At 38.0% G+C, this 14,780-nt stretch overlaps 1 protein-coding gene across 1 annotated transcript in view; it reads right to left on the bottom strand.

Moving 5' to 3' along the window:
* Positions 1 to 13,164, bottom strand: part of LOC139715884 (uncharacterized) — a 129,476-nt gene extending 116,312 nt beyond the window's left edge. The window contains 6 exon segments of the mRNA XM_071627434.1: positions 1,895 to 2,200; positions 2,811 to 3,119; positions 3,948 to 4,256; positions 5,408 to 5,716; positions 6,327 to 6,635; positions 13,127 to 13,164. Of these exon segments, the coding sequence (XP_071483535.1) occupies positions 1,895 to 2,200; positions 2,811 to 3,119; positions 3,948 to 4,256; positions 5,408 to 5,716; positions 6,327 to 6,585 (1,492 nt within the window). The 5' untranslated portion in view covers positions 6,586 to 6,635; positions 13,127 to 13,164.
* Positions 13,165 to 14,780: the final 1,616 nt, after the last annotated feature.

Genomic DNA, 14,780 nt, shown 5'->3' with positions numbered 1-14,780 from the left:
AAATAAAAAGGAAAGAAACTTGACATTGTATCAAATCATTAACTGAAAGCACAGCATAAGTTATCACTATCTAGACACAAGTTGATTTTGATAAGAAAAAAAATCTACTTCTTATGGTCTCGAAAGGCGGTCTGTAATTACTTTTCTTTACTTAGATATTTTTTTTTTCTGCAAGATGAGTTCATCGTAGAAATTCTTAAATATTAACCACAACTGAATTATCTTGTGTACAATTTTGTGTCTGCTGGCACGGTCGTTTTCTTTTCTCTTTTCCGCAGTACTGTAAAGTTCATGTGAGTAATTTCAATCTATTCGGTAGGATGCAATACATACACAGTTTGAATCATTGAAATCAGTCACAAACCCAATGATAAACGTTCCTGTTCAGAAGGGTTACCTCTGCTTTATGAACACCAAAGTTATCCGTGTGTATCATAATTAAAAGGTTTGTACAATTCTCTGTTGTCAGTGAAAGAGGAGCTCTTAGGTTCAGATTCCACGATTCTGAAATGTCTGATTTATTCTGATCCTGGTTTTGATTTATTCTGTGTTATGTTTTGTTGAAAAAAAAGAGAATGAAAATGGATAAATTAAATTGAATTGAATTGAAGTTCAATGGTCGTAGAACAGAGTGATGGTTACAGGTATTTCAGAAAATCTTGATGTCGATGCTTGACCTCTTCTATAGTAGGGTGGCATTTTCATGTTTAAAAGATAAGGAAAACAGCATTGTTAGCAGAATTCGGGCCACCGACAATAGGCTATATCAAGGCGATATCAAGTGATATCGTTCGATACCTCCGATATCAAACCTCTCAGGCTGAGACAGTAACTTCCAGTTTCACGCGTGCGATCAAGCTAGCTCGATGCACTACCGGCGAACATTTTTTTTTCCCGTACATGGAAACGCTAAGGACTTTATTAATCGTGCATCGTGATTGTCAGCCAAGGCAGCTGGCACCGCGGCGTGGCGAGCACACGCGATCCACACAATAATAATAAATAATAAATACGTTTCATGTGTACACAGAGAGTAGGCCCATATATAGCGGTTCTATGTACGGAAAAAAATATTCGCGGCCTGTGCATATGGTGCACCTCTACTGCTCGGAACAGGGATATTTGTCCAGTTTTTTTCCTTTTAGCATCATCAGGGGGGCATTTCATGAAGGAACTTGTCGGATAAAATGTCCGACAAGTCAATTATATCCGACAATCAGACTAAAGAATTTCTCAAAACTTGTCGGATATAACTGACTTGTCAGATATCTTATCCGACAAGTTCCTTCACGAAACGCCCCCCAGAAGTTCACTCTGCTGCCTCACAGAAAAACCCAATGGTGTAAAGGATAGTTATATTCGGGAAATAAACAAACTAAAGTCAAAACAAACGTATTTCTTTGGATCCAAAACAAAGCTTGCAAGTTCGCCTATAGAAAAGCACACACGCAAATCAATAACCGGAAGTTACTGTCCCAGCCTGAGAGGTTCGATATCGGAGGTATCGAACGATATCACTTCATATCGCTTTGATATCGCCTATTGTCGATGGCCCGAATTAAAATGGCACCTTAATTTACTTGCTTCTTCAGAGTTGATAGTCGAGATTACACAGGCAAAACATTGCCAAGTTTAGCAATCTTTAAGATCTCGAAGTTTTGCCAGTGTGACCGCGGCAATTATTTTGGCATATTGGACTTCTCCTCTTCTACTACAATTCATGTTAACAAATTAGCATATTCCTTTCTTTTTGTTTTCCTCGTCTTTGTTTTGAGAAGATGCAGTGGTCGTCATTACACTTTTTGTTAATAACAAAGTAAACGTGAAATGTCTCTACATGTCGAGAAGAAATCTTGTCACAACAAAAACATTTTCATTAATTGCTTGACCTTACCTAAGGCACATTTTACGCCTGCATCTTCGTGATGTCCGCAGTTGTGTGTTCCTACCCTTGCTTTGGGGCAGCTGAAGATGTCACTCTCAGTTCCTCGGCATTCCACATTGTCGAGAGTGATTGGCCCAAATCCCTCACCAAATTCTGCGTACGAAACGGCTTCAGCGGCTCCTGAGAAACCAAGACTTCTGCAGACTACGTTGGCATCCTGGATATCCCAATGATCATCGCACACAGTTCCCCAGACACCGTTGTGCAACACTTCTACTCTGCCTTCATTGCGCGACGTGCCCCCAACTAGCCTCACTGGATTATGTATTGAAAAAGCACAATACCATTATGGCCTTCGATCCTTAAACTTTTTCTCTAATTTTTATTTCAATGGCTTATGGGCAACTTCGTCAAGGGAGGTTTCCAGTGCATTTTGCATAACCAGAAAAATATAACCAATAAACTATTAAAGTTAAATCATCCGTTCTTTAGTTTAAAAGACCTTATAAAAAAATTTTATTTGATTTAATGTATATCCTTTAAACTTCATTTAATGATAACTGGAACAAGCAGATTTTTAATTTCAATTCATTTATGGTTCCTTTCAGTCCAGTGTCGAGCGTTTCTACCATACATCTTTCGTTTAACTTGAGATGTTCAAAACTTTGCCTTCCATATTCTACCCCCTCAACAGTCATCAGCTTAGTCGTTTTCAGTGATAAGAGGGAAACACGTAACAGATAGTTCAGAACAAACAAGAACCTTGATTGTATTAAGATGCCTTCCGCAATGTGACAGCATTTTGCAGCACATCCAGCGTTCATTCTAAAGATTATCCTTGAAACATTTCAAACTGTTACCTTTTTATCATAAAAAAACCCTCATTCATCAACATCTTGGAAACGTGGAATAATGTTTATATCACCTTGAGCGTTGCACCTCACTCCCGCATCTTCACTGTGTCCACAGTTGTGGGTTCCGATACCGATAGCTGGACAGCTTAAGAGATTGGATTCCCTTCCAGAGCAATCAACGTTATCGAGGAGGATTGGTCCGGAGCCTTGACCAAAGGCCGCTCTCGAGAGAGCTTCAGAGGCCCCCGGGAAGCCAAGACTGTTGCAGACAACATTAGCGTTGTTGATATCCCACAAATCGTCGCACACGGTTCCCCAGACATCGTTGGCCATCACTTCCACTCTGCCTTCGTAAGATGATTGGCCACCAACAAGCCGTACTGGTAGTGGGAAAATTTACATAGCTCTCTTATATGCCTGCAAATGTCCGTGAAGTACGGGTTACTAAGTATTTTCTAGAATACAATCTACTAAGTATTTCTGTCGATTGGCCTCTAGAAGGGAACACAAAGTATGCAATGATGATATAATGATACGCCAAAGATAAATACAAATATCTTTTAAATCCACAATGCAAAAGAGAAATGCATTTTATCTTTCAAATTTCAGGGGTGTTTTTTTTTTTCCTTTCTTTTCCGTTTTCATGATCAGGTGATTATTAAAGATTACACCGCACTAATACTGTGTGGTGCTTATCATCATTAATGAGCTCTAGATTTGCGACGCGAACGTTTAGACGATCATTGCGTTGGCCATTTTCCTGTCTCCCTGGGTGTTGCAAAGTATCTTCAGATTTCGCAAAGACGCAAAGTAAGATGGTCTAGTGCCCATATGATGTTTGCATGAGGTAGCGCTCTGCGAAGTGAATTTGAGCACAAGCAAAAAATGACCCAGAATCGACGTGAAAATTCAGACAGCTCGAGATCAGGTTTTGATAAGCGTGTTTGCGCATGCACAGTTTTTTCCTCGTCGCGAAAATTTGAAGCTCCCTATTGCTATCGTAGATTTGCGCACAATTAAAGCCATACGATACTTCAAAACAATGAGACAATTCTTAAACAGTACACCCTGTCATAGCGAAGGGTCACTGAAAGAATCAAACTTGAACTGGAAAGCTTCACCACGTCATGAAATCTCCCTTCAATCCATTTGTAAAAGAGTATCAAGAACAGAGAGTACTGTAAGGGCTTCGTACAAATTTAAGTTACCCTGAGCGTTGCACCTGACCCCAGCATCCTCTTGGTGTCCGCAGTTGTGGGCTCTCTGTCCGGTGTAGGTACAGCCTAAGATATTCGACTCGGTTCCTGAGCAGTCAACATCATCGAGAAAGATTGGTCCGGATCCTTGGCCGAAGGCAGCCTGAGAGAGGGCCTCTGATGCTCCTGGATATCCCAGACTGTTGCACACGACAGTGGCGTCAGTTATGGTCCACAAATCATCGCACACGGTTCCCCAGACACCGTCCATCATCACCTCCACTCTGCCTTCGTAGTATGATCGACCGCCAGCTAGTCGAACTGAACGACGTGTAGAACGAACAAGAAATGTCCGATCTGATAAAAACATCCTCATTGTGACTGTAGCAATCCAAATTATCTTTGCCTAAAAGTAACTGCATGTAATTCTACTTGTTCATCTGCTTCTTGCTAAAAAACAAACAAAGAAATACGTATATACAACTAGAAATTCTCTTGTTGCCGACTTACGATCCAAACCTTATACACTGGTGTCAAAGAAATGACGACAAACCACCCCGTCAAGACGAAAATCTCAGCTAGTTATATCATTCACAAACTTACTCAGGCTCTTTGAAGAAGTAAGCTTTTGGAAATTCATTCATTTCAGGATAGATGGTGAGATCGTTTGAAAGTAATTCCCTCATATTCATCTCGATTTACTTATTTTTGTGTCATTTCCGTGTTTTGGAAAAATGGCAAAAGATGACGCCTTTTTGTTGGTCCGAGGACTTGATGGAAGGCATGTGGTTGATATAGTCATGTCTTTTTTTTTCAAAAGTAGTAATGAGTGTGATTACATTGCTTCTTGCGTACCAATTTAGTCAACTACCCCTCAACTACGTCCTTTCAATAGCTTGACACCACGTAATGGATTAGTTTCTTCATCTCTACCTCTTTCTCTTTCTCTCTCTCTCTCTCTCTCTCTTCCTTCTCTGTATGACTTAGTGTACTGAATTGTCAGGTTGTTTGCTTAGGGTTTATAAGGTTTTTATTTCTTAGTTTCTGTGATGGAATTTTGTAATTCCACTTTGTGTGTATAACACATTATCATCCATGTAATTTGTATTACATGCACTACGTTTTGGGGAATGAACCCTACAAGCACTGCTTTTTGGCATTCTTTCCTATTTCCATCCTCTTCATATACTCAAACTGATTTACAAACTTGTGACTTCGTTTATTGTGCATTACAATGTTACTTTATGTACTCAGTTTCTGTAAAGATTTATGTATTTCTGTCGCCAATTTAAAGCTACAAGCGAGATTAGTTAACATTATAAAGACGTAGAAAGGGACCTCAAATTGCCAGTGTTTTGTGTTTCTATAAAATATTTTCCCTTAATTATTCTCCATATTTTGCTCGAAATTTGATAGAGTTTCAGTGTCTTTGTTTTGATGGAAATTCTTCGGTAAAAAAAGTGTGATATTACCGTTAATATTACACCTGACCCCTGCATCTTCTCGATGTACACAGTTATGCACCCAAGTTCCTGCATGTGGGCAGTTAAAAAGGCTGGATTCATATCCTCTGCACTCAACATCGTCAAGGAAGATTGGCCCAGGGCCTTGACCAAAGGTGGCGATGTGGAGGGCCTCCGATGCCCCTGGGAACCCGAGGCTGTTGCAGACAACGTTGGCGTCGGTGATGTCCCAGGAGTCGTCGCACACGGTTCCCCAGACACCTCCAACTTGCACCTCAACTCTACCTTCATAGAACGAACCGCCACCAACAAGACGAACTGCATGTATTAAGATACAAAACAAAACGAAAACAAAACGCATATACACTGTAGTGAGCATTTGTAGTGGCATATTCACTTACTTCTAATGCAACTTTTTACTTTTTTTTTCCTTAATAGGCATCTTCGTTTCGTTTCGTAAGGAAGTTGAAATAAATGACTCTCGCCCAGTTTGAATTCAAACTCGTTACTATCTGTAGTACGATGCTTTAATACATTATACAGTTTGCAAATCAAGCCTACATTTACCCAATAACATTCACTGCATGGTGTATTTGCATTGAATGAAATAACATCTGTAAACACGCACATTTTTGGCAACAGGTGCTAAAAGAGCATGACTCGGTATCGCTCATTATGAACAATTTTTTTTGCGCCGACATATAGGCCTACATTGGAACAGACAGACCTAGAATGTATCAATATGCTTTCGCTACAATAAACTGATTAACAAACTTATGTAAAATTAATTGACTGATGAGTCCACAATCAAACAACATCATATTGCCTTTTTAAGTTACATTTGTGCATTTGTTTTATTATGTTCGATTATGTAGGGGGAAAAAAACCTCGTAAAAATCTTTACGTGAATAGTGCCTGTTTGAAATACCATTTTGCAGACAAATAACCCCGGCGTCCTCTGTGTGCGAGCAGTCGTGATTTCCCCTGCCATTGTGTGTACAGTCAAAGATGCTATTTTCTGTTCCTCTGCAGTGGACATTATCAAGGAGAGTGGAACCGTAGCCTTGTCCGAAGGTGGCTGCCTTTAGTGCCGCCCTAGCACCTCCAAATCCAAGGCTTCGGCAGACGACATCGGCATCGCGCATGTCCCAATAATCATCGCACACAGTTCCCCACACGCCGTTCATCAGAACCTCCACTCGCCCTTCACGTGAAGAGCTGCCACCAACAATGCGAACTAAATATAGATTTGATAGAAAAAGCAAATTGGTGACAAGCAAGTAATACAAGGATATGATAGGGGCGTTATCACTTTCGGCCCAATGTAGGCAGGCTGCATATGTACCCGATATTTAATGATAAATCCGATGATTAATGATAAATCTGTAATAACTCCAATACGTCGCCAACCCAAACAATATCTGAAAATGTATCGAAATGAAACGCCACAAAATATTGATTCATTGAATCAAGACTTATTCGAAGAACAATGGAATGACGTCTTTGAACTCCAAGATGTTAATTCTTCCTACGAAATTTTCTCACAAAAACTATTAGATTATTATGATAAACATATTCCTTTAACTCCCAAAACGAATGGAAGGAAAAGAGCTCGGCAACCATGGATTACTCAAGGTCTTGTACATTCCATTCTTACTCGAAACCGTCTTTATAAAATATCTCTGAGGAAACCTACTCCTGAAAACGTGAAAAGGTATAAAACATATAGAAACAAATTAACTACCTTGATTCGAGTTTCACGTAAATCATATATTTCAAATAAACTCGAATCTAATAAGGATGATAAAAGTGCTCTTTGGCGGATTGTTAATGAAATACTCAAAAAGAAACCTACGGAATGTCCTGATAGCATTACTCATAATGATAATGTTATTACCAATCCTAACCAAATTGCAAATATTTTTAACAATTTCTTTGTCAATGTTGGTCCTTCTTTAGCATCATCTATTCCCATCAAAAATTATAAAGATTACTTACCTGAAAGTAATCAAAATTCTTTGTGTTTACTCCAATTAATGAATCAGAAATTATTGATATTGTTCGATCTCTGAAATGTAGTAAATCCTGTGGGCCTGATAACTTAAGGGTGAATTTTTTGGAAAAAATAATTTACCCCTTAGCAGCCCCTCTCACCCATATATTCAATCTATCCCTACTTAACGGTAAGTTTCCAGACTCTTTCAAAATCGCCAAAGTTATCCCCATTTATAAAAGAGAAGATCCATCAATGGTGAAAAATTATAGACCCATCTCATTGTTACCTGCAATATCGAAAATTTTAGAAAAATTACTTTATAAGCGTCTCTCTTCGTTCATGATTGAAAATGAAATATTAAATGTGAATCAGTTTGGTTTTAGGAAAGGATTTTCTATCGATTGTGCTATAATCAAATCTGTTGATAATATCATTGATGCGCTTATTAAAAAGGAGCACATAACTGGAATCTTTATGGATCTTAGTAAAGCATTCGACCTATTGATCATGACATTTTACTTGAAAAATTACATAATTATGGCGTGAGAGGGATCACTTTGTCGTGGTTTAGAAGTTATCTAAGTCATCGAAAACAATATGTTGCATCTAAATCCAGCCATCCTTCATATTTGAACGTGTCATGTGGTGTCCCTCAGGAATCTATCCTCGGGCCCCTACTTTTTTGATTTATATCAATGATATCATTAATTCCTCTCCTCGTTTAAAGTTCATTTTATTTGCAGACGACACCAATGTTTTTTTTTTTTATTCCCATAAGGATATTGTAACACTGGTTGATACATTGAATATGGAATTAAGTAATATTTCGAAATGGTTTAGAAGTAATAAGCTTTCATTGAATATTGATAAAACATGTTTTATACATTTTCATACGCTTCAATCCCAACCCACCCTTCCTCAAAGTATTTCTATTGATGATATAAACAGTGCTGAGAAACATTCAACCAAGTTCCTAGGAGTGACCCTAGATAGTAATCTAACTTGGAATACTCATGTCCAGAATATCATAACAGCAATATCTAAAGTAACTGGTGTTTTAAGGAGAATAAAATACTTAATTAATGATCAAATCTTAATGATGTTATACAACACCTTATTTCTACCATATGTAATGTACTGTAATACTGTATGGGGCAACTATAACAAAACCAAATTGAACACAATTTTTCTTCTTCAGAAAAAGGCTCTTCGTATATGCACACATTCACATTTTTTGGCTCACACTGATCCCATATTTTATCGCCTAAAAACTTTAAAGGCCCATGATATACATTCATACCTAACTGCTATATTTATGTATAAACACATTCGAAATTTATTACCATTTTTCCATAATGCCCTAGTAACTAATGACCATATTCACCCATACCCTACCCGTCGTTCCCATGATTTTCATTTAAGTAATCCAAAGCTTTTACTTGCTCAAAAGTCGATTAGACATCACGGTCCGGATACATGGAACACTCTTCCTGACGAGTTGAAACAGTGTGCCTCCTTGTTTTCATTCAAAGCAAACTTAAAGAAGCATATTTTATTACAGTATACTTCAAATACGAATTAAGCATATATAATACGAATTAAGCATAATAATTTATATGACTCATGTTGGTCTCCCGATAGTAGCAACATCGTAAGTCATTCCCTTTTCCAGCAAACCAATTTTATCATTCTAAATCCCAGCCTATCTGCCCCTGTGCACTTTCACGCACATTCACCACCATCACACATCAGAGTTTATTTTCCCCTGCTATCTTCGCAGCAGAATTTGTATTGTTACCAATTTACCTATCTACCTTTTCCTCGGACCGGCCATCTTTTCAAGCAATGCTTACAATGGCGACTCTCTGCATTATCGCTTCTTAAATATAATATTGTTATTGTAATCCCAGCTGCATAGACATGCATACTGTAATATCATTAATTTCCTTTTATATCGTTGTTTATGCAAGTCAAACGACTCTGTTTCAAACGTACTTTGTATATTTCCCATGTTCATGATTACGCAATTTATGTATATATTGATTTGCAGAAAATAAAGTATCTACCAAACAAAATATTGCTTTCTCCCTGTCTTACTATTATCATCATATTATGTAATGTCTCTTTCTTATAATGTTATGACATTAAGGACAGTGTTGGACGCTGATATTACAGAATTTTCAATTACGGAATTATCACGTTTCTAACTAGTATCTTCATTGTTGCATACTTTATATCTAATATTGTTACTAAGCCTGAAGGTAAGAATTACAAAACCATACTAAAGCGATTAGAAAAAAAATAATTGGGTTCAATTTTTATGGCGTATTCAAAAACTTATGATCCCAAGAAATTTGTTTCCGCACTTGGTGACATTCCTCAAACGTCTATACAGCAGTATTGTGTTTGCATCTAAAATACAGTTCTTGTACTTGCAACGACTTTACCGAATGGTTTGGTCCATTCATTTGTATGAATACATTTAGGCCTATTTGTAACACTTTAAAAAGACGAGAAAAAAACAATCAAGAATGTCCGAGTTGAAAATTGTCTAACTGGGATTTCATTGCAGTTACAAAATAATACTAAAAGAATGTCAGGAGGTGGATGCATCATGCTGCTCTGCGTGCCAAGTGATCATAAGGCTTATTGAATTTCGTGTCTTCCTGCTTCAAATTTAAAAACAAGATGTTTCCTGAAATGCCTGATTTAAGAAACAGTTCTAGTAGTATACCCAACTCACACTGGAATTAGAAGATGTTAGCGCCATCTCCCGTTTGATTGCTGGATTGTTTTAAACACGTGCCGTATAAATTACTGATCCAGGGTTTTCCTGTTAATATCAAAGCAAATCACACGCACATGTTGTATTATGGCACGAAAATGCAATTGACTCTAGGGCCCGAATTCACGAAGGTGGTACAAATGAAACCATAAACCATGGACAAAAACCATGGAGCGCCAAGTGTCGCATGGAATATTTCGTTGCGAAAGCAGTCATTTCGTCGATGAACTGTTTTGTAACGAAATTACATTTTTTAACTAATGAATATGTCGTCCACGAAATGATAATTTCGTCAACGAAACGGTCATTTTGTCGACGAAATGACTAATTTCGTAAGGAAATATTCCGTGCGACACTTGGCGCTCCATGGTTTTTGTCCATGTTTTAAACCATGGTTTCATTTGTACCACCTTCATAAATTCGGGCCTAGAGGTTTATTCGAAATGTATTACACGTGTACCTCTTTATGAAGTAATGCCTTTGCAGGCGTTCGCTTGTTTGTCCGTCTGTCTGTTTGCTAATACCTCAAAGTTATGAACAGATTTAGATAACATTTTCAGCGAAAGTGGATGATACGAAGAACAGATGATTAAATTGTTAGAATCATCCAGATCACTTGGATCGAGGGTTTCGTTGTCGTTGGTGTTTGTTGTTTGTTTGCTTGTTTTTGTAGATATTTAATTGATTCTGTAGCATTGGTAGGGTCCATCTTGAACGACAGATGGTGCGTTTGCTTTTGCGACCCTTAGTGTCATTGTGCTCAATGCGCTGGTGGCCAGAAAGTATGGCGGAGGTAGGGACGGTTGACAGTGTTGGAATACTAATGTGGTGGTCAAGGAATTTGATAATGCAGATGATATGATAGGGTGGAAACAACAATATGGGTGGAAATGAGCTGCTAATGGTGGTGGTGTGTGCTCTCGGACTGTTTTTTTTTTAGTTTTTTTTTAGTTTTTTTTTTTTTAGTTTTATGGTGGATTGGCGGTTTGGTGCGAATCCACCATTTTGCAAAGGTTACCAAAAGTTGCTTGAATGGCAGTTGATTTCTGACAACAGCAACTATAACAAATGCTTCCGACATTACAAACTACCGAGAAGACTCTGTGCAACTTAGGATATTCAGCTAGTGACTGCCTGGTGTCTATGATCGGTGTAAGTGATTTCAACTTTTTCTTCACACAAGTGGTCCTCCAAGCTGTCAGATATTTTGAGCTTGTTGTCTAAATCAGATGCAGATTACTGTAGCTGGATCATTGTTCGATCTGAGATGTCTTGCTGCAAAAAAAAAAAAAAAAAAAGGCGCTGAAGAGGTTCATTCTAGAAGTTATGTTTGTGCATTATTGTGCTCTGATGGCGCACGTAGAGAACCGCCTAAAGGCTATCGTGAACATTCCGAAGTATGTACACAAGATGTTTGGCCTGACAATCAGTCTCCTGAAGACAGAAGTCTTTGTTCAGCCCGCACCAAGCAGTGCTCTCTGCCAGCCAAACATCACTGAGCCTGTCAGTGGCATACAGCTGAAGAATGTAAACGGCTTCTTATACTTGGGTAGTACAATTTCCAATGATGGTACTATGAACATCGAAATCGTATCAAGGATATATACACGGGGCCAGGCTGTTACTTGACCACCTGTGAAAGTCTTAAAGCACAAGAACGTTTGCCAGTCAGCCATACTGAAGGTGCACAACTCAGTAGTCCTCTCATCGCTGCTATTCGACTGCAAAACACGGACAATGTGCAGCAGACATACAGATTATTATCAAAAAAAGAAACGCACCGAGAACAGTATAGCCATCATGCATTATGCCGGCAAGATCGCACCACAAATCAAGATGTTCTGGACAGAGCCAGGAGAACAAGCATCGAAGTCCAAATCTTCAGAGATCAGCTTCAGTCGTCTGGCCACGTCATCTGCATGGAAGACTCGATCCCTCGATAGCTCTGTTACAACGAGCTTATACACATGGTAGTGGCAAGCAAGGATTTCCAAGAAAGCGGTTTCCAGACAAGCTCAAATTCAAGGGTTTCCTCAAATGGGCGGATCTTCAGACTGCTGTGCTGCTGATAGAAATCACTGACGGTCCCAGTCAACGAAGGCAGAGATTTCCTTTGAAAATAACCGCAGCCAACGCATTTTAGGTGCTCCAGAGAGACATCAATTTAAACTGCAATTACCTGTGTTCTACCTGCTTGCAATCGCATGTGCGCCTCGATTTTTGGCAGTCACAGGCGGACACACCAACGAGAGTGAAACATATTGGCCTTCCGCGGGCCTTTAGAGACAACTAAGATGAGCCGTGATAACTCTAAACTGTAATTCGTAAGTTTTCTTTCAGACGACACAAAAGGTTAATGTACCAAAAAACCAAGCTCATCAGAGTTCACACTCCTCATACAATTTAGATTATGAAAATGCCAAGACACTAATACAGATATTTCATTAGAAATTAGCCTATAAGGGCAACGTGTTGAAAGAGAAAATTCATGTGAACAAAACAACAAAATGTCTGTGAAGAAGAGAACATTATTATCAAAAAGCTCCCCCCCCCATCCGCAATCAATCAATCAATCAATCAATCATTCAATCAATCAATCAATCAATGGATATTTATATATTATATATATATATATATATATAATATGGAAGACTGTAGAAGATAATATAAGTAGAAAACAAATTCGCTTTTAACCACTTAACCAGAAAAAACAAATATCACTTGCTAGCATGTTCACCAGCTTTACAACTGCCAACACCATTTATCGACCTATAAGTTTGTAATAGCCTTTGCTAGATTTCTGTCAATACATAACCATTCCCTATTAACAAACAGTCATAGGTATGAACTCTAGGGTATCTTATTCTATGGTACAGATTTTTTTTATTTTTTTTGCCTATTTTGATTTAGATTTGGGCATGCGGAGGCACACGTAGATTAAACTTACCATTGGTTGCGGATGTTACGGAACACAGTGAAATCACTAGGAGTGTTAGCAATTCCATGCCGTCTGTTAGCGCAGATCACTTGCCCTACACGAATGAAGTTGACAAGATTATTTTTGGTTTATGCCAGGCTTCGATCTCAATATAAAGGGACACGGATTTCCACATCATGTCACTTCAGCGTACAAAATTCCATGTTGAGACGTCCTCCTGGTTGCTGCGCGCATGCGTCCCTGTTTTGTTTTGTGCTGTTTTGTCGTCATCAGCGTCCCTATTTGACGTGCATTCCGCATGCGCAAAACTTTACCGAGAGGTGTCATCATTCGGAAACTCTGCATTCATCTAATCTTTGTAATCTTCGAACTCATGCTTATGTGACTATAGGAGATTCAAAACATTGAAGCAACTAGTATTCATATGGTTTCCTTTTTATGCAATTGTATTTCGACGTTTATTCCAAAGAATGCCCCTACAGGGTTCGTACCGAAGCCAGTTAGTGACAGTAATTCTGCAGTCTTTCGACTTCATCACAGAATTCGTGTCACCATTCATTTTGTGTTTGCTTTATGTACGATGTTTGCCGTTCTTTTCTGGGGAATTAATGCTGATCATGATGATTATGATTCGAGGGATGAGAATCAGGTTTAAGTATTGTATTAAATGGATTATACTGAAAGTATTTGGAGTAATTTACACGGTAATTATTTTAGTTGAAATTCCTATAGCTAATATATCTTCACAATTGCCTAAAGAAATACAAATATTTTGCAGGGAAAAGATCTATTGAATCGAAAATATATTTGGATGATTGATAATACTTTGCTGTTGCTTGTCTGATATTCTACAATCTCATGAAATTATAAAGAAATCGCTACCAAACCAAACTGAACAATTTTTTTTTTGCAAAAAATGACATTGGTGAAATAATGACTTGTAAAGTGATGTCATGCAGAGATTAAATCAAATCAAATCAAATTGAAAGAAAGCTGTGAGAATTTGTATGAATTCCATCTTATACTGATCTCTTATTTCATCAGTTGAAAGTTCTCAAATTGCATGATATCAATGCTTTTCAAACAGCAACATTTATATCACACACAAAAAAAAGGATAGGCCTATGAAAGAATGACACATTACCTGTGTGTGTGTGTTTGTATATTTACTGTTTTTCTTCTTAACTTTACTCATTTGGTATTTAAGAAAGAGGTTCAGACTTTAATCACACACACACACACACACACACACACACACACAAAAGATAAAATCTAGAGAATCTAAAACAGAGCCCTGCCTGGATATGATTTTTTTTTTTTTCAGTGAAATCAACCAAAACGGTGTTTCTTATACAATCACTTAATATAATCACTATAACATTTTAAAAACCAGTAATGGAGAAAAATATTTGCAAAGATAATTTTTAATTTGGGAAGCGGTATTCAAAACTTTGGATTCATTTAAAAATTCATCAACAGAAAACAGATATTCAGTCCAACGTGGAAGGAAAATAAGAAACTAAGAGTTGACTAATGAGAAGAAAGAAGGCACTAGGGAAAAACATAACTATCACACCTGCCGAATAGCACGGGCTATCATTCCCTATTTCAGATCGGAAGTAGAGATACCGTTCACGTGTTCAGATACCAATAGAAATCATGG

The sequence above is a fragment of the Diadema antillarum genome, unplaced genomic scaffold (assembly GCF_040938485.1).
Source record: "Diadema antillarum isolate AM-2024a unplaced genomic scaffold, OU_Dant_1.0 scf00000057, whole genome shotgun sequence".
NCBI lineage: Eukaryota > Metazoa > Echinodermata > Echinoidea > Diadematoida > Diadematidae > Diadema > Diadema antillarum.
The sequence above is the reverse complement of the archived record's forward strand: the minus strand, read 5'-3'. Positions and strand labels throughout refer to the sequence as shown.